The 19355-nt window shown below is 51.6% G+C and overlaps 1 protein-coding gene across 1 annotated transcript; it reads left to right on the forward strand.

The window, feature by feature from the left end:
- Nucleotides 1-1473: 1473 nt before the first annotated feature.
- Nucleotides 1474-15714, forward strand: LOC129021007 (cytochrome P450 2S1). Its single transcript, XM_054466068.2, has 9 exons — nt 1474-1761; nt 2863-3028; nt 6090-6239; nt 6775-6935; nt 7022-7201; nt 9551-9692; nt 11738-11925; nt 14136-14277; nt 14458-15714. The coding sequence occupies exons 1-9, from the start codon at nt 1591-1593 to the stop codon at nt 14664-14666; spliced, it is 1509 nt and encodes a 502-aa protein (XP_054322043.1). The 5' UTR covers nt 1474-1590; the 3' UTR covers nt 14667-15714.
- Nucleotides 15715-19355: the final 3641 nt, after the last annotated feature.

The following is a 19355-nucleotide window of genomic DNA, read 5'->3' on the forward strand; positions in this document are numbered from 1 at the left end:
AAAAACCCCATCTCTACTAAAAATACAAAAAATAGCCAGGCATGGTGGTGCATGCCTGTAATCGCAGCTACTTGAGAGGCTGAAGCAGGAGAATTGCTTGAACCCGGGAGGCGGAGGTTGCAATGAGCCAAGATCGTATGCCATTGCACTCCACTCTGGGCAACAGAGTGAAACTATCTCAAAAAACAAACAAACAAACAAACAAAGAATAGACAGGTAACAAAGAAAGGATAATAAAATGGTGGAATCTGATGGGTATACAGGTGTTCACTGTATGTTTGAAATTTTAATATTTTTATAATAAAATACGAAATGAAAATGCAAAGCAAACAAAGTAACTGCCCTGCTGAAAACCCCTCCAGACAGCTTCTGTTTGCAATAGAAATAAAATGCAGTCTTTTCCAAGACCTTGCAAGATGGCCCCTGCAGACTTCATGAATCTTATCTCCTACATCCAGTCTTTGAAAATATAACAAATATTTATTGAGTGCCTACTGTGTGTCAGGCACTGCACTATATGTTGGGGATACAGCAGTGAACCAAACCTACAATAATTCATGCACAAATGGTTCTAACATTCTTCCTGCTCAAGAAGCCCATTCCCCTGGCAGGCCTTCTCACTTCCTGAAATTGTCATCTCATCTTCATCTGCATGTGGATATGAGCTCAGGAAGGTCAGAGCCGTTCTCTCCATCGCTCATAGCTGCACCCTCGGGTCTAGAACAAGGTCTTGTTTATAGTAAGACCTCAATAACAGTTAGTTGCAGAAATATTAGCTAACATCTATTTAGTGCTTGTTACATGTGCACCTGCGTCTGCTTTAAATGGTGTGCACAGATGTACTATTTAATCCTGAAAAGTAGCTGCATTTTACAAGGCTAACAGAGGCACAGAGGAATTAGGCTGTGAATTCAAGCAGTCTGGCTTCAGCCATCGCCGTCCTAACCGCTCTACAAACTGCTTCTAAATCAATGAATGAATGACTCAATCATTCTAACTGGTCCAAGTCGAAATATTAACTCTGCCACTCAGCCAAGTTGACCTGGGGCCAACCGATTTATCTCCCTGGACTTCAGATTGTTTATCCTTAAAGGTCAAGTCCTTCCTCTCGGTTCGTGAAGATGTATGATGCTGGGGAAAACTGGCTCAAAGACACCCCATACACGCACTCACACACGAACCCACATCCGAACAATGAGGGAGGTAGGAGCTGGGGAGAGTGGCGCGGGGTCACCGCCAGATGCAGGGTGTGGCAACCTCTAGGCGGCCAAAGTCTCTGGCTTCCAGGTTCTTCTGTTTGCTTACTCCCTATCCGGGGGCCCAAGGCGCTGTCTCCGCCGCCCAAGCCCCGCGTAAATCTGGGTGACCTCGGAGACATCCGTTAGAGCATGAGTTCCCGACATCAGGCGGCGGCGGTGGTCCGGGAGAAACCCGGCGGCGGTGAGATAAGCCTGCCCAGGAGGCAGGGGGCTGGGCTAGCTGCCCCGCCCCGCGCCTGACTTCGTTGGGGAGGGAGACGCCCGGCTCCCGCCCCTAACTAGCCCAGCCGCGCGGAGCGCCTGGGAGAGGAGAAGGAGCCGACCTGCTGAGATGGAGGCGACCGGCACCTGGGCGCTGCTGCTGGCGCTGCTCCTGCTGCTGACGCTGGCGCTGTCTGGGACCCGGGCCCGAGGCCACCTGCCCCCCGGGCCCACGCCGCTACCACTGCTGGGAAACCTCCTGCAGCTACGGCCCGGGGCGCTGTATTCGGGGCTCATGCGGGTAAGGGGCTCTGGGGACGTCCTGGCTACGGGCGGGGGGATCCCTGGGAGAGAAACCCGAGTGCCAGGGCGAGGGGCTTTTCGGGTATCCTAGGGAGGAGGCAGGGTCAGGGGTCCCAAGGCAAAGGGGTTGCAGCTGTCCGGGGGTTGGGGGCAGGAGCAGGTTGTCCAGGGCTGAGAAGGGGAGAGGTGCCCGGGAGAGAGGATCGTGGGGTGGGGGGCCAGGGCTAGGAGGGGCAGAGACCTCTGCCTACAGAATCCTGGGAAGGTGATGGGCAGGGACTGAGGCTGAGAGAGACAGGAGTCCTCCAGCCGAGAAGAAGCTGATGCGGCTGGGCTTGTCCCAGAGGGAGAGGTAGCTGGAGCCATACAGGTGGGGCATGCTGAAGAGGGCACAAAGAAGAAAAGGGGGAGGCCTCCCTGCGGGGAGTTGGAGGCAGAGAAGAGGCTGGAGGGTTGCAGGCTCAGAGAGGGGGTCCCGCTGAAGGATCTGCCTGCAGAGAATGCAGGATGGGAGGATGGGTGGAGCTCAGTTGGGAGTTCCTGGGACGGGGGAGGAAGGAGAGCAAGAAAGAAGGCAGAGGCAGCCCCAGCCTTAGGGGATAGCAGGTGGGAGTGGGAAGAGGCCTGAAGTTTCCCATTCAAAAGGATTCTGGGTGACTTCAAGGACGTAGAAAAAAGAGTGGGGTCTTGGGGGAGAGATGGGGTGGATACTCAGCAGTGTCTGCTCCAGAATTTCAGGGTTTTGTGGTGACTGAAAGGGGTGGCTGGATATTGGGTGGGCAGGGAGGGCCCTAAGGAATTAAGGGAGACCCAAACTGCTTCTGGATTGCCCAGCATCAGAGGTTAGGGTTCAGCAGGAAGCAAGGGAACGGCAGGAAGTTGGGGGATGCCACTGAAGGATGTACTGGGGGAGGAGGCCCGGGAGCCTAGTGCAAAAAGAGAACTGAGCCTCAGCTATTTCTGCTGGGATGGGTGCAGGTTCCTGGTAGAGGGTGTAGAAGCTAGACCCGGTGGCTCCTCAAGTGACAGGGGCCATGATGGAGACACCTTGGATCGAAGAGGTCACAGCACCCTCCTCTTTCTTCCTCCCTGCCCCCAGCTGAGTAAGAAGTACGGACCGGTGTTCACCATCTACCTGGGACCCTGGCGGCCTGTGGTGGTCCTGGTTGGGCAGGAGGCTGTGCGGGAGGCCCTGGGAGGTCAGGCTGAGGAGTTCAGCGGCCGGGGAACCGTAGCGATGCTGGAACGGACTTTTGATGGCCATGGTAAGTCAAGGGCTGCTAGGCCCTCCGCTCACAGCCTGCCACCACTTACTGGTGTGTGACCTTTGCACATGGCTTAGTCCCTCTGTTTCCACATCTGTCAAATGGAGTGATAACAGTGCCCATCAGCCGGGCACAGTGGCTTGTGCCTGAAATCCCAACACTTTGGGAGGCGGAGGTGGGTGGATCATTTGAGGTCAGGAGTTCGAGACCAGCCTGGCCAATGTGGCAAAACCCTGTCTCTACTAAAAATATGAAAATTAGCTGGGCATGCTGGTGTGTACCTGTAATCCCAGATACTTGGGAGGCTGAGGCAGGAGAATCGCTTGAACCCGGGAGGCAGATGTTGCAGTGAACCAAGATCGTGCCACTGCACTCCAGTCTGGGCAACAGAGTGAGCCTCCATCTCAAACAAACAAACGAAAAGCAGTGCCCATCATGTAGGATTGAGTGATTGAGTGAGGACTGAGCCTTGTGCAAAGTGAGCACTCACTAATCACCAGGTTGTAGTATCAGTGATAACCATCAATGATCCAGGTAAAGCCCTGAGGGTTCAGAAAGATGCCGGAGCGCTTTCAAGGTGCTGGGGATTGGTGGGCAAGCCCTCGAATAATAGAAACAGTTCTCTGTGTTACAACAGAAAGCAGGAGACCCATGCTGGGTGCTGCCAGGAACTCAGTAGTGACTAAGACAGCACCGGTGCTGCTTCCCCAGCGCACCTAGGCCAGTGGGGAAACAGACTCACCACACAGTGCCAGCCCAGAGTGGTCAGGGCCAAGATGGGGAAGCACGGGGTGAAAGGTCAGGGTGGGATGGGGAGGGGTCAGGGCCAGGCTGAGGGAAGCCCTGGGACTGTAGGAATTTAGAGGAGGTACCTGACCCAGCTTGTTTGGTGAGGGAGATTCAGGAAGTCTTCCTGGAAGAGAGGGTGTCAGAGCTGAGACTCATAAGATGAGTGGGGAGGGTGTTCCAGGCAGAAAGACCAGCACCTACAAAAGCATGACTTTGAGAGAAGCATTCATCCATTCAACTGATGAATTTTCAGGCTGGACACGGTGGCTCACGCCTGTAATCCCAGCACTTTGGGAGGCTGAATGGGGAGGATGACTTGAGCCTAGGCATTTGTGACAAGCCTGGGCAACATGGTAAGACCCTGCCTCCACAAAACAAACAAACAAACAAAAAATCATTATACCTGGTCCTGTACTGAGTACCAGGTACATACAAATGACTCAGGCAGATATGGTGTCCTCTCCTACTGTGGGAGAGGCCGGCTTGTACTGCAGTAAGACAATAGAGGGAGGGAATATAATCCTAAAATGAGAGGTACAGATTTGAGAGCAAACACAGGGCACAGGCATATGTACGAGGGTAAAGAGGGAATCAGGGAAGGCTTCTCAGAGGAGGTGACGTTTGAGCCGGGACATGAAGGATGAACGAGTTAGTTCACCAAGGATGGGATGGAAAGGGGTGAGAGTGATGGAGGCAGCGGGAACTGCAGGATCATAGGCCTAGACAGGGGATCCTGACGCCCTTGAGGAAGTGAGAGAAGACCAGCGCAGTCGTAGTGGGTTAAGTAACAAAGCTGAGAAGCCAGGGAAATCCCTGGTCATGCAGGGCCTGTGAGTCACACCAGAGTGTTTGGGCTTTTGTTTTTCCTGGGACCAGTCGATTTTAAGCAGGGAACATCTGTATTCAGAGTTGGGAAGATCCTGTGGTTGCTGCCTGAAGGGGATGAAACTGGAGGCTAGGAGCCCAGGGTGATAGGGAGGATCCAAGGTGATGGGGAGGCTGGGAGGTCCAGGGTGATGGACCAGGGCTGGGGCCAGGGGATGGGGAGGAAGGAGTAATTGGGAGAGGCCTGGGGCTCTGGCCAAGGAATGGATGGTGGGCTGAAACAGGGAGAGGAGAGATGCTGAGGCCACTTTGGAACACAGTGGGGCAAGGACAGGAGACACCCAAGGGGAGGTGCCCAAGAGACCACGACAGGCTGGCATTGGACAGGGAGGGTCTGTCTGGAGCAGGTGTCTTGGATAAGGGAGGAAAACGGTGCAGTTCCATCCTCCTCCCTCTCTGTTCAACCTCCAAACTACATGGGGCACAGGACCCAGTGGGACTCCATAAATGATGGGATGGGTGGATGGAAGGAAGGAAGGAGGAAAGAACTCTTCATTCATCCTGGTTATTTACAGAACAGGCCAGGTGCAGTGCTCACACCTGCCATTCTAGCACTTTGGGAGGCCGAGGCAGGTGGATTACCTCAGGTCAGGAGTTCAAGACCAGACTAGAAAACATAGAGAAACCCCCATCTCTACTAAAGATATAAAAATTAGCCAGGCGTAGTGGCATATGCCAGTAATCCCAGCTAGTTGGGAAGCTGAGGCAGGAGAATCGCTTGAACCCGGGAGGCAGAGGTTGCAGTGAGCTGAGATCGTGCCATTGCACTCCAGCCTGGGTGACAGAGCAAGACCTCGTCTCAATAATAATAATAATTACAAAACAGAAGGAGCCTGGGTCATCCCAGCTACCTACTTTTCAGGAGAATGTATTCCCTTAACCAAGGGCAAAGGATGGGAAAACCAGTTTGATTATGCATTTATTGAGCACCTACTGAGTCCTCATCCCTGGGCTAGGCTGGAATGGACTCAGATGGAGCCTGAAGAGTCCCCCTCAGGGAACCTCACTAGAAAGAAGGAGGAATCGGCCGGGCGTGGTGGCTCACGCCTGTAATCCCAAAACTTTGGAAGGCTGAGGCGGGCAGATCACGAGGTCAGGAGATTGAGACCATCCTGGCTAACACAGTGAAACCCCATCTCTACTAAAAATACAAAAAATGAGCCGGGCGTGGTGGCAGGCGCCTGTAGTCCCAGCTACTCAGGAGGCTGAGGCAGGAGAATTGCTTGAACCCGGGAGACAGAGGTTGCAGTGAGATGAGATCACGTCACTGCACTCCAGCCTGGGCAACAGAGTGAGACTCCGTCTCAAAAAAAAAAAAAAGAAAGAAAGGAAGAAGGGGGAATGGGGAGAGGGGCTGGTCCCTCTTTGAGTCTAGCCTTCTGCGCAGGGGTTTTCTTCTCCAACGGGGAGCGGTGGAGGCAGCTGAGGAAGTTTACCATGCTTGCTCTGCGGGACCTGGGCATGGGGAAGCGAGAAGGCGAGGAGCTGATCCAGGCGGAGGCCCGGTGTCTGGTGGAGGCATTCCAGGGCACAGAAGGTCAGCATGGCGGGGTCACCCCAGGGTCTCCAGCTGAGTGAAAGGGAAAACTCTCCTACTGTGGCTGGGGGTGGCCCCAACCCAGGTCCTGGAATGGGCAGGAGGGGAAGCCTTTAACTCTAGGTCTGGGCTGGGGGTTCTGTTCACCACCACCTTCTGTCTCTGTCCCACTGTCTCTCCGAGGCTGTCATGACATCTCTCTCTGTGTCCCTGGTGCTATCATCCCATTCTTCCTGGGTCTCCATCGCTCTCTGTCTCTTTTCTTTCTCTCTCCTTTCCTCTATTTTTCGGGCCCTAAGTCTCTCTCTGTTTCTGTCTCCTTGTCCGTGTGATGGTCACTCTGTTACTTTCTCCCTGTCTGTTTCTCTGTCTCTATCTGTCTGTCTCCTTCTTTGCCTGTTTAGCTCTCTCCCTGCGCTGTCCATCCATCTGTCTTTCCCTGCCTCCCTGTCTCTCTCTGGTTGGGTTCAGCCCCAACCTGCTCCCCTCTGCCTGGCTCCATCACAGCCTACCTCCCGGCCCCCATTCCCCCCAGGACGACCATTCGATCCCTCCCTGCTGCTGGCCCAGGCCACCTCCAACGTAGTCTGCTCCCTCCTCTTTGGCCTCCGCTTCTCCTATGAGGATAAGGAGTTCCAGGCCGTGGTCCAGGCAGCTGGTGGTACCCTGCTGGGAGTCAGCTCCCGGGGGGGTCAGGTGAGTGGGTGGGACCCCCCTCCAACTACCTTCCCTGAAGGTTCCTGCCAAGGTCCCATGAGAACTAGCTGCCCTTCTCCCCACAGACCTACGAGATGTTCTCCTGGTTCCTGCGGCCCCTGCCAGGCCCCCACAAGCAGCTCCTCCACCACGTCAGCACCTTGGCTGCCTTCACAGTCCGGCAGGTGCAGCAGCACCAGGGGAACCTGGATGCTTCAGGCCCCGCACGTGACCTTGTCGATGCCTTCCTGCTGAAGATGGCACAGGTGCGGGAAGGGTGCAGGGACCCCCTCTCTGAATGGGCGTGGTGACCTGGCAGGTCCCCAGCCAGGTGTCCCTGGGGACCTCGATTGGGTTCCTCTCTCTCTCTCTCTGCATGTTTCTGTGAGTATGAGTGTCTCTGTGCATATGTGTACATCCCTTCTCTGCACATCTGTCTGTCCCTTTCAGGGCGTTGCTCTCACTGCCTCTCCCGCCCACCTGGGCATTTGTGCCCGGCTCTCTGTCTCTCCAGCATCTCTCCTCTTTCTCCCTCACACCTCGGCCCTTGTGTTCAGGCCCCATGCCCAGGGTCCTACACCAGCAATCCCCAGGATCACTTCATCCCATCCCCTACAGCCTCCCCAGACTTTTATGTAAATTCACAATTTTATGTGAATTATGGTCATCTATTAGGAAGCCTTGCAATATCAAGTTATGTTAATAAAGTCCACTTTATTAATTATATGAGAACAATATTTCTTTTCCTTTTTTTTCTTTTCTTTTTAAAGAGACAGGATCTCTTTCTGCTGCCCAGGCTGGAGTACAGTTGCAAAATCATAGCTCACTGCAACCTTGAACTCCTGGGCTCAAGCAGTCCTCCTGCCTCAGGCTCCTGAGTAGCTGGGACAACAGGTGTGCACCACCACACCTGGCTAAATTTTTTTTTTTTTTTCCTTTGTAGAGATGGACTCTCACTATGTTACCCAGGCTGGTCTTGAATTCCTGGGCTCATGTAATCCTCCTGCTGCCTTGAACTCCCAAAGTGCTGGGACTATAGGCATAAGGCACCATGCCTGGTCGGTCATGGTGACTCATGCCTATAATCTCAGGACTTTGGGATGCCGAGACGGGTGGATCACCTGAGGTCGAGAGTTCGAGACCAGCCTGACCAACATGGAGAAACCCCATCTCTACTAAAAAAAAAAATGCAAAATTAGCTGGGCGTGGTGGCACATACCTGTAATCCCAGCTACTAGGGAGGCTGAGGCAGGAGAATCGCTTGAACCCGGGAGGCGGAGGTTGCGGTGAGCTGAGATTGCGCCATTGCACTCCAGCCTGGGCAACAAGAGAAAAACTCCATCTCAAAACAAAACAAACAAACAAAAAAGGACACCATGCCCTATAAGTAAACTAGAATTAAGGTGACTCTTAAGGAAATAAATAGTTTTTAATTGTACGAACTTTGGAAGAATGGGGCCACATTCTTTAATTAAATGCAGCCTCCCTGTTTGTGGAGAAAGAAAAATTTTTCTTAACCCTATTGCCTCATTTCTTTTCTCTTTTATTGAATTTTTTTTAGTTTTAACTATAGTAAAATACACATAACATTTACCATCTTAACGATTTTTAGGTATACAGTACACTAGTGTTAAGTACATTCACACTGTTAGGCAATCAGTCTCCAGAACCCTTCATGTTGCAAAGCTGAAACTCTATACCCATTAAACAACTGCCTGTTCCTCCCTCCCCCAACCCCTGGCAATCACCTTTTTTTTTTTTTTTTGAGACGGAATTTCGCTCTGTCACCCAGGCTAGAGTGCAGTGGCTCGATCTCGGCTCACTGCAAGCTCCGCCTCCCAGGTTCATGCCATTCTCCTGCCTCAGTCTCCCGAGCAGCTGAGACTACAGGTGCCTGTCACCACGCCTGGCTAATTTTTTGTATTTTTAGTAGAGATGGGGTTTCACCGTGTTAGCCAGGCTGATCTCAAACTCCTGGCCTCAAGTGATCCACCTGCCTTGGCCTCCCAAAGTGCTGGGACTACAGGCGTGAGCCACTGTGCCTGGCCAGAAAGTAGCCTCTTGATATTAGTTCTCTCTGGTAGAAATGTTTTTAAAAATGAAAGAGAATGACTACTAACAAAAACACAGAAGGTTATAAGGGTTGATGAAGATGTGGAGACTTTGAAACCCATGTACACCATTGGTGGGAATGTGAAATGATGCAGCCCTGTGGAAAATGGTACAGCAGTTACCTGAGGTCAGCAGTTTGAAACCAGCCTGGCCAACATGGAGAAACCCCATCTCCATTAAAGGTACAAAAATTAGCTAGGCATGGTGGTGCGCATCGGTAATCCCAGCTACTCGGGAGGCTGAGGCAGGAGAATTGCTTGAACCCAGGAGGCGGAGGTTGCAGTGAGCCGAGATCATGCCACTGCACTCAGCCTGGGCAACAAAGCAAGACTCTGTCTCAAAAAAAAAAAAAAGTCTACTTCCCAACCTTCCCAAAAATTTATCTAAACCCCGTGACAAAACTTTAACTTGTGGTGCTGACCCCAGGCTTGGCTGTTCTGGACACTGGACATTTACTTCCCGAAGGCTGTGTTCTCTCAGCCCCTCTGCCTGGTTTCTTTCAGGAGGAACAAAACCCAGACACAGAATTCACCAACAAGAACATGCTGATGACAGTCATTTATTTGCTGTTTGCTGGAACGATGACGGTCAGCGCCACGGTCGGCTATACCCTCCTGCTCCTGATGAAATACCCTCATGTCCAAAGTAAGAGCCTTTTCCACTTGCCAGGTGTTGGGAACAGAAGTCAGGGTTCCAGGCTGAGCAAGGTGGCTCACACCTATAATCCCAGCACTTTGGGAGGCTGAGGCGGGCTGATCACCTGAGAACAGGATTTTAAGACCAGCCTGGCCAACATAGTGAAACCCCATCTCCACTAAAAATACAAAAATTAGTGGGCGTGGTGGCATGCACTTGTAATCCCAGCACTCGGATGGCTGAGGAATGAGAATTGCTCAAGCCCAGGAGGTAGAAGTTGCAGTGAGCTGACGTCACACCACTGCACTCCAGCCTGGGTGACAGAGCGAGACACTGTTTCAAAAAAAAAAAAAGTGAGAGTTCTAGAGGGAAGAGTGGGTGGGCTGAGCAGACAGGCTGAGTTAGATCTTTGAGGCATCGATGGGCATGGCGTTTGAGATGTCGAGGAGCCAGAAGAGGTTCAGGAGTTGCTGACTGCAGTATGAGGCATAGTGAAAGACAAGGCAGGTGTCTGTGGGCCTCGTCGCCTTATCCTGAGCCATGGGGACCAATGGAATGACTTTGAGCAGGGGAGGGCAAGGTCAAATTGGGTTTTTATTTTTATTTTTTGTTTTTTTGTGGGGGATAGACTCTCACTCTGTTGCCCAGGCTGGAGTGCAGTAGTGTGATCTCGGCCCACTGCAACCTCCACCTCCTGGGTTCAAGCAATTCTCCTGCCTCAGCCTCCCGAGTAGCTAGGATTACAAGTGTGCACCACCATGCCCAGCTAACTTTTGTATGTTTAGTAGAGACATGGTTTCCCCATGTTGGCCAGGCTGGTCCCGAACTCCTGACCTCAAGTGATCTGCCCACCTTGGCCTCCCAAAGTGCTGGGATTACAGGCATGAGCCAAGGCGCCCAGCCCAACTCCAGCATTTTAGAGTCAGGCAGCTGCCGTGGGCCATGGGGATGGGCTGACCTGGAATATGGGAGTTGAGGTCTTGGTAGTGTTGCAGGAGTGGAACCAGCTGTGACTTCCAGCAGTGACTTGGGTTCTCTGAGTCTCAGTTTCCTCACCTAGGAAATGGGGATAGATAACAATACCTACCTCACAAGGGTGCTATGGGAATTAAGAAAGTATGGATGAGCCAGGCATGGTGGCTTATGCCTGTAATCCCAGCACTTTGGGAGGCTGAGGTGGGAGGATCACTTGAGGTTAGGAGTTCAAGATCAGCTTGGGCAGCATAATGAGGCCCTGTCTCTACCGAAAATATAAAAATTAGCTGGGCGTGGTGGTGCGTGCCTGTGGTCATAGCTACTCAGGAGACTGAGGTGGAAGGATCACTTGAGCCCAGGAGGTGAGGTGAAGGCTATTACAGTGAGCCGTCATTGTACTACTGCACCAGCCTGGGCAACAGAGTAAGACCCTGTCTCAAAAAAAAAGAGAGAGAGAGAAGGCCGGGTGTGGTGGCTCACATCTGCAATCCCAGCACTTTGGGAGGCCAAGGCAGGTGGATCACCTGAGGTCAGGAGTTCGAGACCAGCCTGGCTAACATGGTGAAACCCTGTCTCTACTGAAAATACAAAAATGAGCTGGGCATGATGGCAGGCGTCTGTAGTTTCAGCTACTCGGGAGGCTGAGGTGGGAGAATCTCCTGAACCCGGGAGGCGGAGTTACAGTGAGCCAGGATTGCGCCACTGCACTCCAGCCTGGGTGGCAGAGCGTGTAATCCCAGCTACTCAGGAGGCTGAGGCAGGAGAATCGCTTGAATCCGGGAGGCAGAGGTTGTGGTGAGCCGAGATCGCACCATTGCACTCCAGCCTGGGCAACAAGAGCAAAACTGTTGCAAAAAAAAATAATAATAATAAAATGAAATAAAATAAGAGAGAAAGAAGATAGATGGAACACCCAACACACAAGATGTGTGATCTTTGGGCTCAGTGAGGGCTGGGGGACCACTCCTCCCCACCTGTCAGCCTCACCCCAAACTACAGCTATACAAGCAGATGGGCTTCTGAGAGGGGGATCCCTGGGCCCTATCCCTGACTGACTCCTGCCCTCCTCTTGCTTGCAGAGCGGGTACGTGAGGAGCTGAATCGGGAGCTGGGGGCTGGCCAGGCACCAAGCCTAGGCGACCGTACCCGCCTCCCTTACACCGACGCGGTTCTGCATGAGGCGCAGCGGCTGCTGGCGCTGGTGCCCATGGGAATACCCCGCACCCTCATGCGGACCACCCACTTCCGAGGGTACACCCTGCCCCAGGTGGGTATGCGTATGGCTGCTGCCCATGGTTCTCTGCCTCGGGGCCTGAGCCCTGGTGGTTTGCTGTCAGTGTCTCCCTGACTTTTTCTTGATCTTAGTGTCTCTCTCTCTCTCTCTATCTCCCTCTCTCTCTCTGTCTCTGTCTTCCTCCTCCACTCCCTACCCCCCTGCATCTTTCTCCTCCTTCTTTCTCTGACACCCCCTCCCTTTCCGCATATTTTTTTTTTCTTTTTTTGAGACAGAGTCTTGCACTGTCGCCTGGGCTGGAGTGCAATGGCGTGATCTCAGCTCACTGCAACCTCCGCCTCCCAGGTTCAAGCAATTCTCCTGCCTCAGCCTCCCGACTAGCTGGGATTATAGGTGCCCACCACCACGCCCAGCTAATTTTTTGTGTTTTTAGTAGAGACGGGGTTTCATTATGTTGGTCAGGCTGGTCTTGAACTCCTGACCTCGTGATCTGCCCGCTTCGGCCTCCCAAAGTGCTGGGATTACAGGCGTGAGCCACCGCACCCAGCCACACTTTCTGCATCTTTTAACTCTTTCTGTTTCTTTTTGGTTTGTGTTTTCTTGCCCTTTGACTCTATCTCTGGGCCCCATATGCCCCACAGATCTCCTAATTCTACCTCCTTCCAAGGTGGTTGGGACAATCGAATGAGGTAACATACAGAGAAGCAGTTTGAAAACTGAGGAGCAAGTCCAGGACTAAGGGAAGCCCTCTTGACCCTTAGCCCCTGTTGCAGACACATTCTCTCCTCTGTCTCTCTCTCTCAATCTCAGTGCCCTTCACTGGAGAGCAGCTCCGATGCAGAACCAAAAGGGGGCGATGTTTCCCCAGAAACCCCAGCGGTTTAGTGCAAGCAGCTCCCTCCTCCACCTTCACTGCAGAATCAAACCTATGGCAGTTAGGATCCAGTGCTGCTATGCTGCTATTTTCTTTTTCTTCTTCTTCTTTTTTTTTTTTTTTTTTTTTTCCGAGATGGAGTCTCGCTCTGTTGCCCAGGCTGGAGTGCAGTGGCATGATCTCGGCTCACTGCAACCTCCGCCTCCCAGGTTCAAGCAATTCTCTTTCCTCAGACTCCTGGGTAGTTGGGATTACAGGCGTATGCCACCACACCCGGCTAATTTTTGTCTTTTTAGTAGAGATGGGGTTTCACCATGTTGGTCAGGCTGGTCTCAAACTCCTGACCTCATGATCTGCCTGCCTTGGCCTCCTAAAGTGCTGGGATTACAGGCGTGGGCCACTGCACCCAACCTACCCCCTCCTGTTTTGTAGATGGAGCCTTGAGCAAATCACTTCCCCCTCTGAACCTCAATATATCCCTCCTGTACATTAGAAACAATAATAGTATCAACTTGAAGCTGTAAAATAATGGTTGTAAAACAAACACCAACTCAGCTCTTGGGAACCGGTCCTGTGTACCAGACAGCAACGATTTAATGATGATAATGACAGGTATCCAGGCTTGAGGACCTGCTCTGCATCAGGGGTTATTCTGAGTGCTTTGAATATCTATTATCTCATTTAATCTTTAAAACGACCCTATACCATTATCATGCCCGTCTTACAGATAAGGAAACCGAGAGCTTGAAAAGTTTTTAGAAGATTTGCCAAGGTCACCCAGCCTGCAAATAGTAGAGGCAGGATTTGAACTCAGAGCCTATGCCTTAACTACTATTCTTTGCCTTTCTTTCTTTCTCTCTCTCTTCTTTTCTTTTTCTTTCTCTCTTTCTCTCTCTTTCTTTCTTTCTTCCTTCCTCCCTTCCTCCCTTCCTCTCTTCCTCTCTTTCTCTCTTGACAGGGTCTCTCTTTGTCTCCCAGGCTGGGGTGCAGTGGTACAAGCATAGCTCACAGCAGCCTTGAACTCCTAGGCTCAAGTGATCCTCCCACCTCAGCCTCCTGAGCAGCTGGGACAACGGGCTCATGCCACCATGCCTGGCTAATTTTTTAATTTTTCGTAGAGACAAGGTCTTGTTATATTGCCCAGGCTGGTCTCAAACTCCTGGGCTCAAATGCTTCTCTCACCTCAGCCTCCCATGTGGCTGGGATTACAGGCATGAGCCACTGCACGCCACTCAACACTACACAAATGTTGATGCCATTATGTTTTGTGAACTAGTGTCCCTGGCACCCCAGACTTGTACTCCACACTCAAGGACCAAATAGACTGGGGTGGGAAGGGGTTTATAGTTTGATTATTATTTCCCTTCAGGGCACGGAGGTCTTCCCCCTCCTTGGCTCCATCCTGCATGACCCCAACATCTTCAAGCACCCAGAAGAGTTCAACCCAGACCGTTTCCTGGACGCAGATGGACGGTTCAGGAAGCATGAGGCGTTCCTGCCCTTCTCCTTAGGTATCTGCTGCAGCCCTGGGTATCACAAGCAGGTGCTGGCAAACTCCAGGCATCTGTGCCAGCTGGGGGCACCCTTCTGCACCCTGGGCTTACTGTTGGCCCCTCCGCCTGCTGTTTTCCCCGCGGGCCTGGGCGTTAGGAGTACTGGCTCAGCCCTCTCTCTCTCTCTCTCCTCACCAGGGAAGCGTGTCTGCCTTGGAGAGGGCCTGGCAAAAGCAGAGCTCTTCCTCTTCTTCACCACCATCCTACAAGCCTTCTCCCTGGAGAGCCCATGCCCGCCGGGCACACTGAGCCTCAAGCCCACCATCAGTGGCCTTTTCAACATCCCCCCAGCCTTCCAGCTGCAAGTCTGTCCCACTGATCTTCACTCCACCACGCAGACCAGATGAAGGAAGGCGACTTGGAAGTGGTGGGTGCCCGGGACGGTGCCTCCAGCCTCAACAGTGGGCATGGACAGGGTTAATGTCTCCAGAGTGTACACTGTAGGCAGCCACATTTACACACCTGCAGCTGTTTTCCGGAGTCTGTCCCATGGCCCACACACTCACTTGACTCATGCTGCTGTTAAGATGCACAACCACACACCCATACACAACTACAAGGGCCACAAAGCAACTGCTGCGTTAGCTTTCCACAGACATAAATATACTCCATCTGCAATCACAAGCACATAGCCAGGTAACCCACCAACTCCCCTGGATCTGCAACCTACACGTGGGAGTCTGGCTGTCACCTTCACAAGCCACAGAAACAGCCACACATGTTCGCAGCTCACACGCCCTCTCCATTCATCAAACTCTCAGTGTCCCTGTCTCTGGTGCCTGGCACAGGGAACAGCATGCCCCCTCCAGGGTCATGCCACCGAGGGACTGTCACTGTCTATGGCCCCACCTCGTGCTCCCTCTCGTGGCTGCACCACTCTCCCGGCCTGTGACCACCGATGTCCACACACCCCCAACCACTGGTCCACACAGCTACCCACATAAGGCATCGTCCTGGCTCCCCAGAGTATCTTCCCACTGAGACACACCGCTCCCACGGAGGCACAGTCCCCAGCCACCTCCACAACTGCAGCCCTCAGTCAGCCCTTGTTAAGCACCCTGATTCTACCAAATGCAAACACATCTGGGTCTGCGATTATGCACAGAGACTTTGGACATACGAGGACCCTCAGACCGGAGGAACACCTGCCCAACCCCAACACGTGCTTATGTAACCATGTGGAAAGTGGCCCCTGCTGCCCCTCCACACACACATACACACTGATCTACAGCCCCTATTTGGCGTCAGAGTCCCCACTAGACCCAGTGGAAGGGGTTAGAGACCAAGTAGGGGCCAGTTTCCAATTCACCCTGTCAGGGAGTGAGCCGGATCTGACGTTCCTTGTGACTTAGGGTCGGGCTTGAGAATTAAAATTTGTTTCTGGCTTTTAGCCTACTGCCTGTGTGACCCGTGTCAGTCACTGTGAGTAAGGGGTGGGGACAGGGGAGTCCACCCCTCCCCTGAGGCTGGGCGGAAGCTGAAAAACATGGCCACCGCCCACCCTGGCTGTTGACATCAGGACCAGATGTGGAGCTGGGAGGAGGGGGAGGGCTGGGGACGCCCTGGGCCTCATTTCCAAAAAGGGCCAAGGTGTCCGGCGGTGGGAAGTGGGCAAGGAGAGGGTAACCCAAGCTGGACTGTGGACCTTGGGGGCTTCCTCAGCCAGGGAAAGCCTGAAGCCAACTAGATCCAGACCCTAGAGACTCTTCAAACTTGAAAGCATAAGAACTCTTCAAACTTGAGCACAGGAACTAGCTTTCAACACAGACTCTAAGCCCACTCCCACTTCTTCCACCCTTTTTCTCTTGCCTCCCCTTCACAAGGAAACCAGAGGCATTTGTAAATTTCTTTTATTTTTTTTGAGACAGTCTCACTCTGTCACCCAGACTGGAGTGCAGTGGTATGGTCTTGGCTCACTGCAGCCTCCGCCTCCGGGTTCAAGCAATTCTCCTGCCTCAGCCTCCCAAGTAGCTGGGATTACAGGTGTGAGCCACCACACCTGGCTAATTTTTGTATTTTTAGTAGAGACGGGGTTTCACCATGTTGGCCAGGCTGGTCTCGAACTCCTGACCTCAGATGATCTGCCCGCCTCAGCCTCCCAAAGTCCTGGGATTACAGGCGTGAGTCACTGCTAGATAAATTTCTTATCTAGCAAAGAAGTTTGCAAACATACACAAAAGTAGAAAGATACAATGAGCCCCCAGGTGCCCATCACCCAGCCTCATTTCAATAGTCATCAACTTTCTGCAGCTTTTTCTTCATCTATATCCTTTTCTGCCTCTTTTTTTTTTTTTTTTTTTTTTTTTTTGAGATGGGGTTTTGCTTTGTTGCCCAAGCTGGGGTGCAGTAGCATGATCATAGTTCACTGTGGCCTCGGACTCCTAGGCTCAAGTGATCCTCCTGCCTCGGCCTCCAAGCAGCTGGGACTACAGATGCGTGCCACCACACCTGGCTAAATTTCTGATTTTTATTTTTTATAGAGAAAGTCTCACTATACAGCCCATGCTGGTCTCAAATTCCAGGCCTCAAGAGTTTCCATCCCAGCCTCCCAAAGTGCTGGGATTAGAGGTGTGAGTCACTGCACCCTACCCTGATATTTTTATTTTATCTATTGCTTTTTATTTACTTATTTATCTTTTTTTTTTTTTGAGACAGAGTCTCACTCTGTTGCCCATGCTGGAGTGCAGTGGCACCATCTCGGCTCACTGTAACCTCTGCCTCTTAGGTTCAAGCAGTTCTCCTGCCTTGACCTCCCGAGTAGCTGGAATTACAGGCGCCTGCCACCAAGCCTGGCTAATTTTTGTATTTGTAGTAGATATGGGGTTTCGCCACGTTGGCCAGGCTGGTCTCGAACTCCTGACCTCAGGTGATCTGCCCACCTTGGCCTCCTAAAGTGCTGAGATTACTGGTGTGAGCCACCGTGCCCGACCACCTATTGCTTTTTAAAGATTTATTATTATTATTATTATTTTAATTTGAGATGGAGTTTTGCTCTTGTTGCCCAGGCTGGAGTGCAATGGTGTGATCTCAGCGCACCGCAACCTCCGCCTCCCAGGTTCAAGCAATTCTCCTGCCTCAGCATCCCTAGTAGCTGGGATTACAGGCATGCGCCACCACATCCAGCTAATTTTGTATTTTTAGTAGAGATGAGATTTCTCCAGGTTGGTCAGGCTGGTCTCAAACTCCCAACCTCAGGTGATCTGCCCGTCTTGGCCTCCCAAAGTGCTGGGATTACAGGTGTAAGCTACCGTGCCTGGCCTTAAAGATTATTTTAAGGCAAATTACAGAAAGTAATTTAATACACATTTCTGAGAGTTAAGGACATTTTTGCCCTTGACATTTTATGAGGACAGTTTTCAAATATGCAGCAAAGTTGAGGGAATTGTACAAGGAACACCTTGCGCACCTCCTGGGTTCTCCCACTAGCACTTTGCTACACTGCTTTCTAAAGTTTCTACCCACCTGGCCACCAGCTCAGGATTTATTTATTTATCTATTTATTTTGAGACAGAGTTTTGCTCCTGTTGCCCAGACTGGAGTGCAATCGTGCGATCTCGGCTCACTGCAACCTCCACCTCCTGGGTTCAAGTGATTCTCCTGCTTCAGCCTCCCAAATAGCTGGGATTACAGGCATGCGCCACCACGCCTGGCTAATTTTTGTGTTTTTAGTAGAGACGGGATTTCTTCATATTGGTCAGGCTGGCCTCAAACTCCCGACCTCAAGTGATCCGCCTGCCTCTGCCTCCCAAAGTGCTGGGACTACAGGTGTGAGCCACTGCACCCGGCCGATTTTTTTTTTTAGATGAAGTCTCACTCTGTCACCCAACCTGGAGTGCAGTGACATGATCTTGGCTCACTGCAGCCTCCATCTCCTGGGTTCAAGCGATTCTCCTGCCTCAGCCTCCTGAGTAGCTGGGATTACCAGTGAGCGCCTGGTTAATTTTTGTTTTTTTAGTACAGATGGGGTTTCACCGTGTTGGCCAGGCGTGAGCCACCGTGCGCAGACCAGTTCAGGATTTTTTAGGCATTTCTGAGTAAATGCACGTATCAGTTCATCAAAAATTTAAGCAATGCATATATCATTAGCAAAAGCTTCTTTTTTTAAAAAAAATCCAAGATGTTAACACTTTATTGGCTTAAGTTCTATAGAGTAGCACAAAACAGAGAATAATAGAGAACTGAAAGATGAGATTGGAATCAGATCCTAACTTTGCCACCTCCTAGCTGGTCACACCTTGACTGAGGCTTTACCATCTTAAAGCCTTAATAAATTGATAAGATGTGAGAAATGTGGGCCAGGCACAGTGGCTCACACCTGTAACCCTAGCATGTTGAGGGGCCGAGGCAGGAGGATTGCTTGAGCCCAAGGGTTCAAGATCAGCCTGGCCAAAAGGGCAAGATTCAAGGAAAAAAAAAAAAAAATCCTGAAAGAAATGTGAAAACCTTCAGAACTTCGTAGGAAATAAATATCTGCTGAGGTCTTCTTGGATTTAATATTATCACTATTTTTTATATGTCAGTGCACTTTGAAAAGGAATCAAGTTTAAGGTTTTCTTCTTTTAAAATTTAAGGCAATGGGGCCAGGTGCGGTGGCTCACGCCTGTAATCCCAACACTTTGGGGAGGCTGAGGCAGGCAGATCACTTGAGGTCAGAAGTTCGAGAGCAGCCTGGACAACATGGTGAAAACCGGTCTCTACCAAAAATACAAAAACTAGCCTGGCATGATGGCAGGCACCTGTAATCCCAGCTACTCAGGAGGCTGAGACAGCAGAATTGCTTGAACCCAGCAGGCAGAGGTTGCAGTGAGCCAGGATTGTGCCACAGCACTCCAGCCTGGGCGACAGAGTAAGACTCCATCTCAAAAAAATAAAAAATTAAATTAAGGCAATGATTTGCATTCCTTTGCACTCAAAATTCACATTCAGGGAAATCTGGCATCAGGTAGAAATACAAGCAGACCTATTTATTTAAAGAGGCGGGCTATAGCCAGGCACGGTGGCGGGCACCTGTAGTCCCAGCTACTTAGGAGGCTGAG

The sequence above is a fragment of the Pongo pygmaeus genome, chromosome 20, assembly GCF_028885625.2.
Source record: "Pongo pygmaeus isolate AG05252 chromosome 20, NHGRI_mPonPyg2-v2.0_pri, whole genome shotgun sequence".
NCBI classification, from domain to species: domain Eukaryota; kingdom Metazoa; phylum Chordata; class Mammalia; order Primates; family Hominidae; genus Pongo; species Pongo pygmaeus.

Excerpts from the sequence above, each read along its gene's own strand:
- LOC129021007 (XM_054466068.2), top strand. The coding sequence starts at position 1,591 with ATGGAGGCGACCGGCACCTGGGCGCTGCTGCTGGCGCTGCTCCTGCTG. Across the intron at positions 3,029-6,089 it reads ACGGACTTTTGATGGCCATG|GGGTTTTCTTCTCCAACGGG; the intron begins GTAAGTCAAGGG and ends CCTTCTGCGCAG. Across the intron at positions 7,202-9,550 it reads TCCTGCTGAAGATGGCACAG|GAGGAACAAAACCCAGACAC; the intron begins GTGCGGGAAGGG and ends GGTTTCTTTCAG.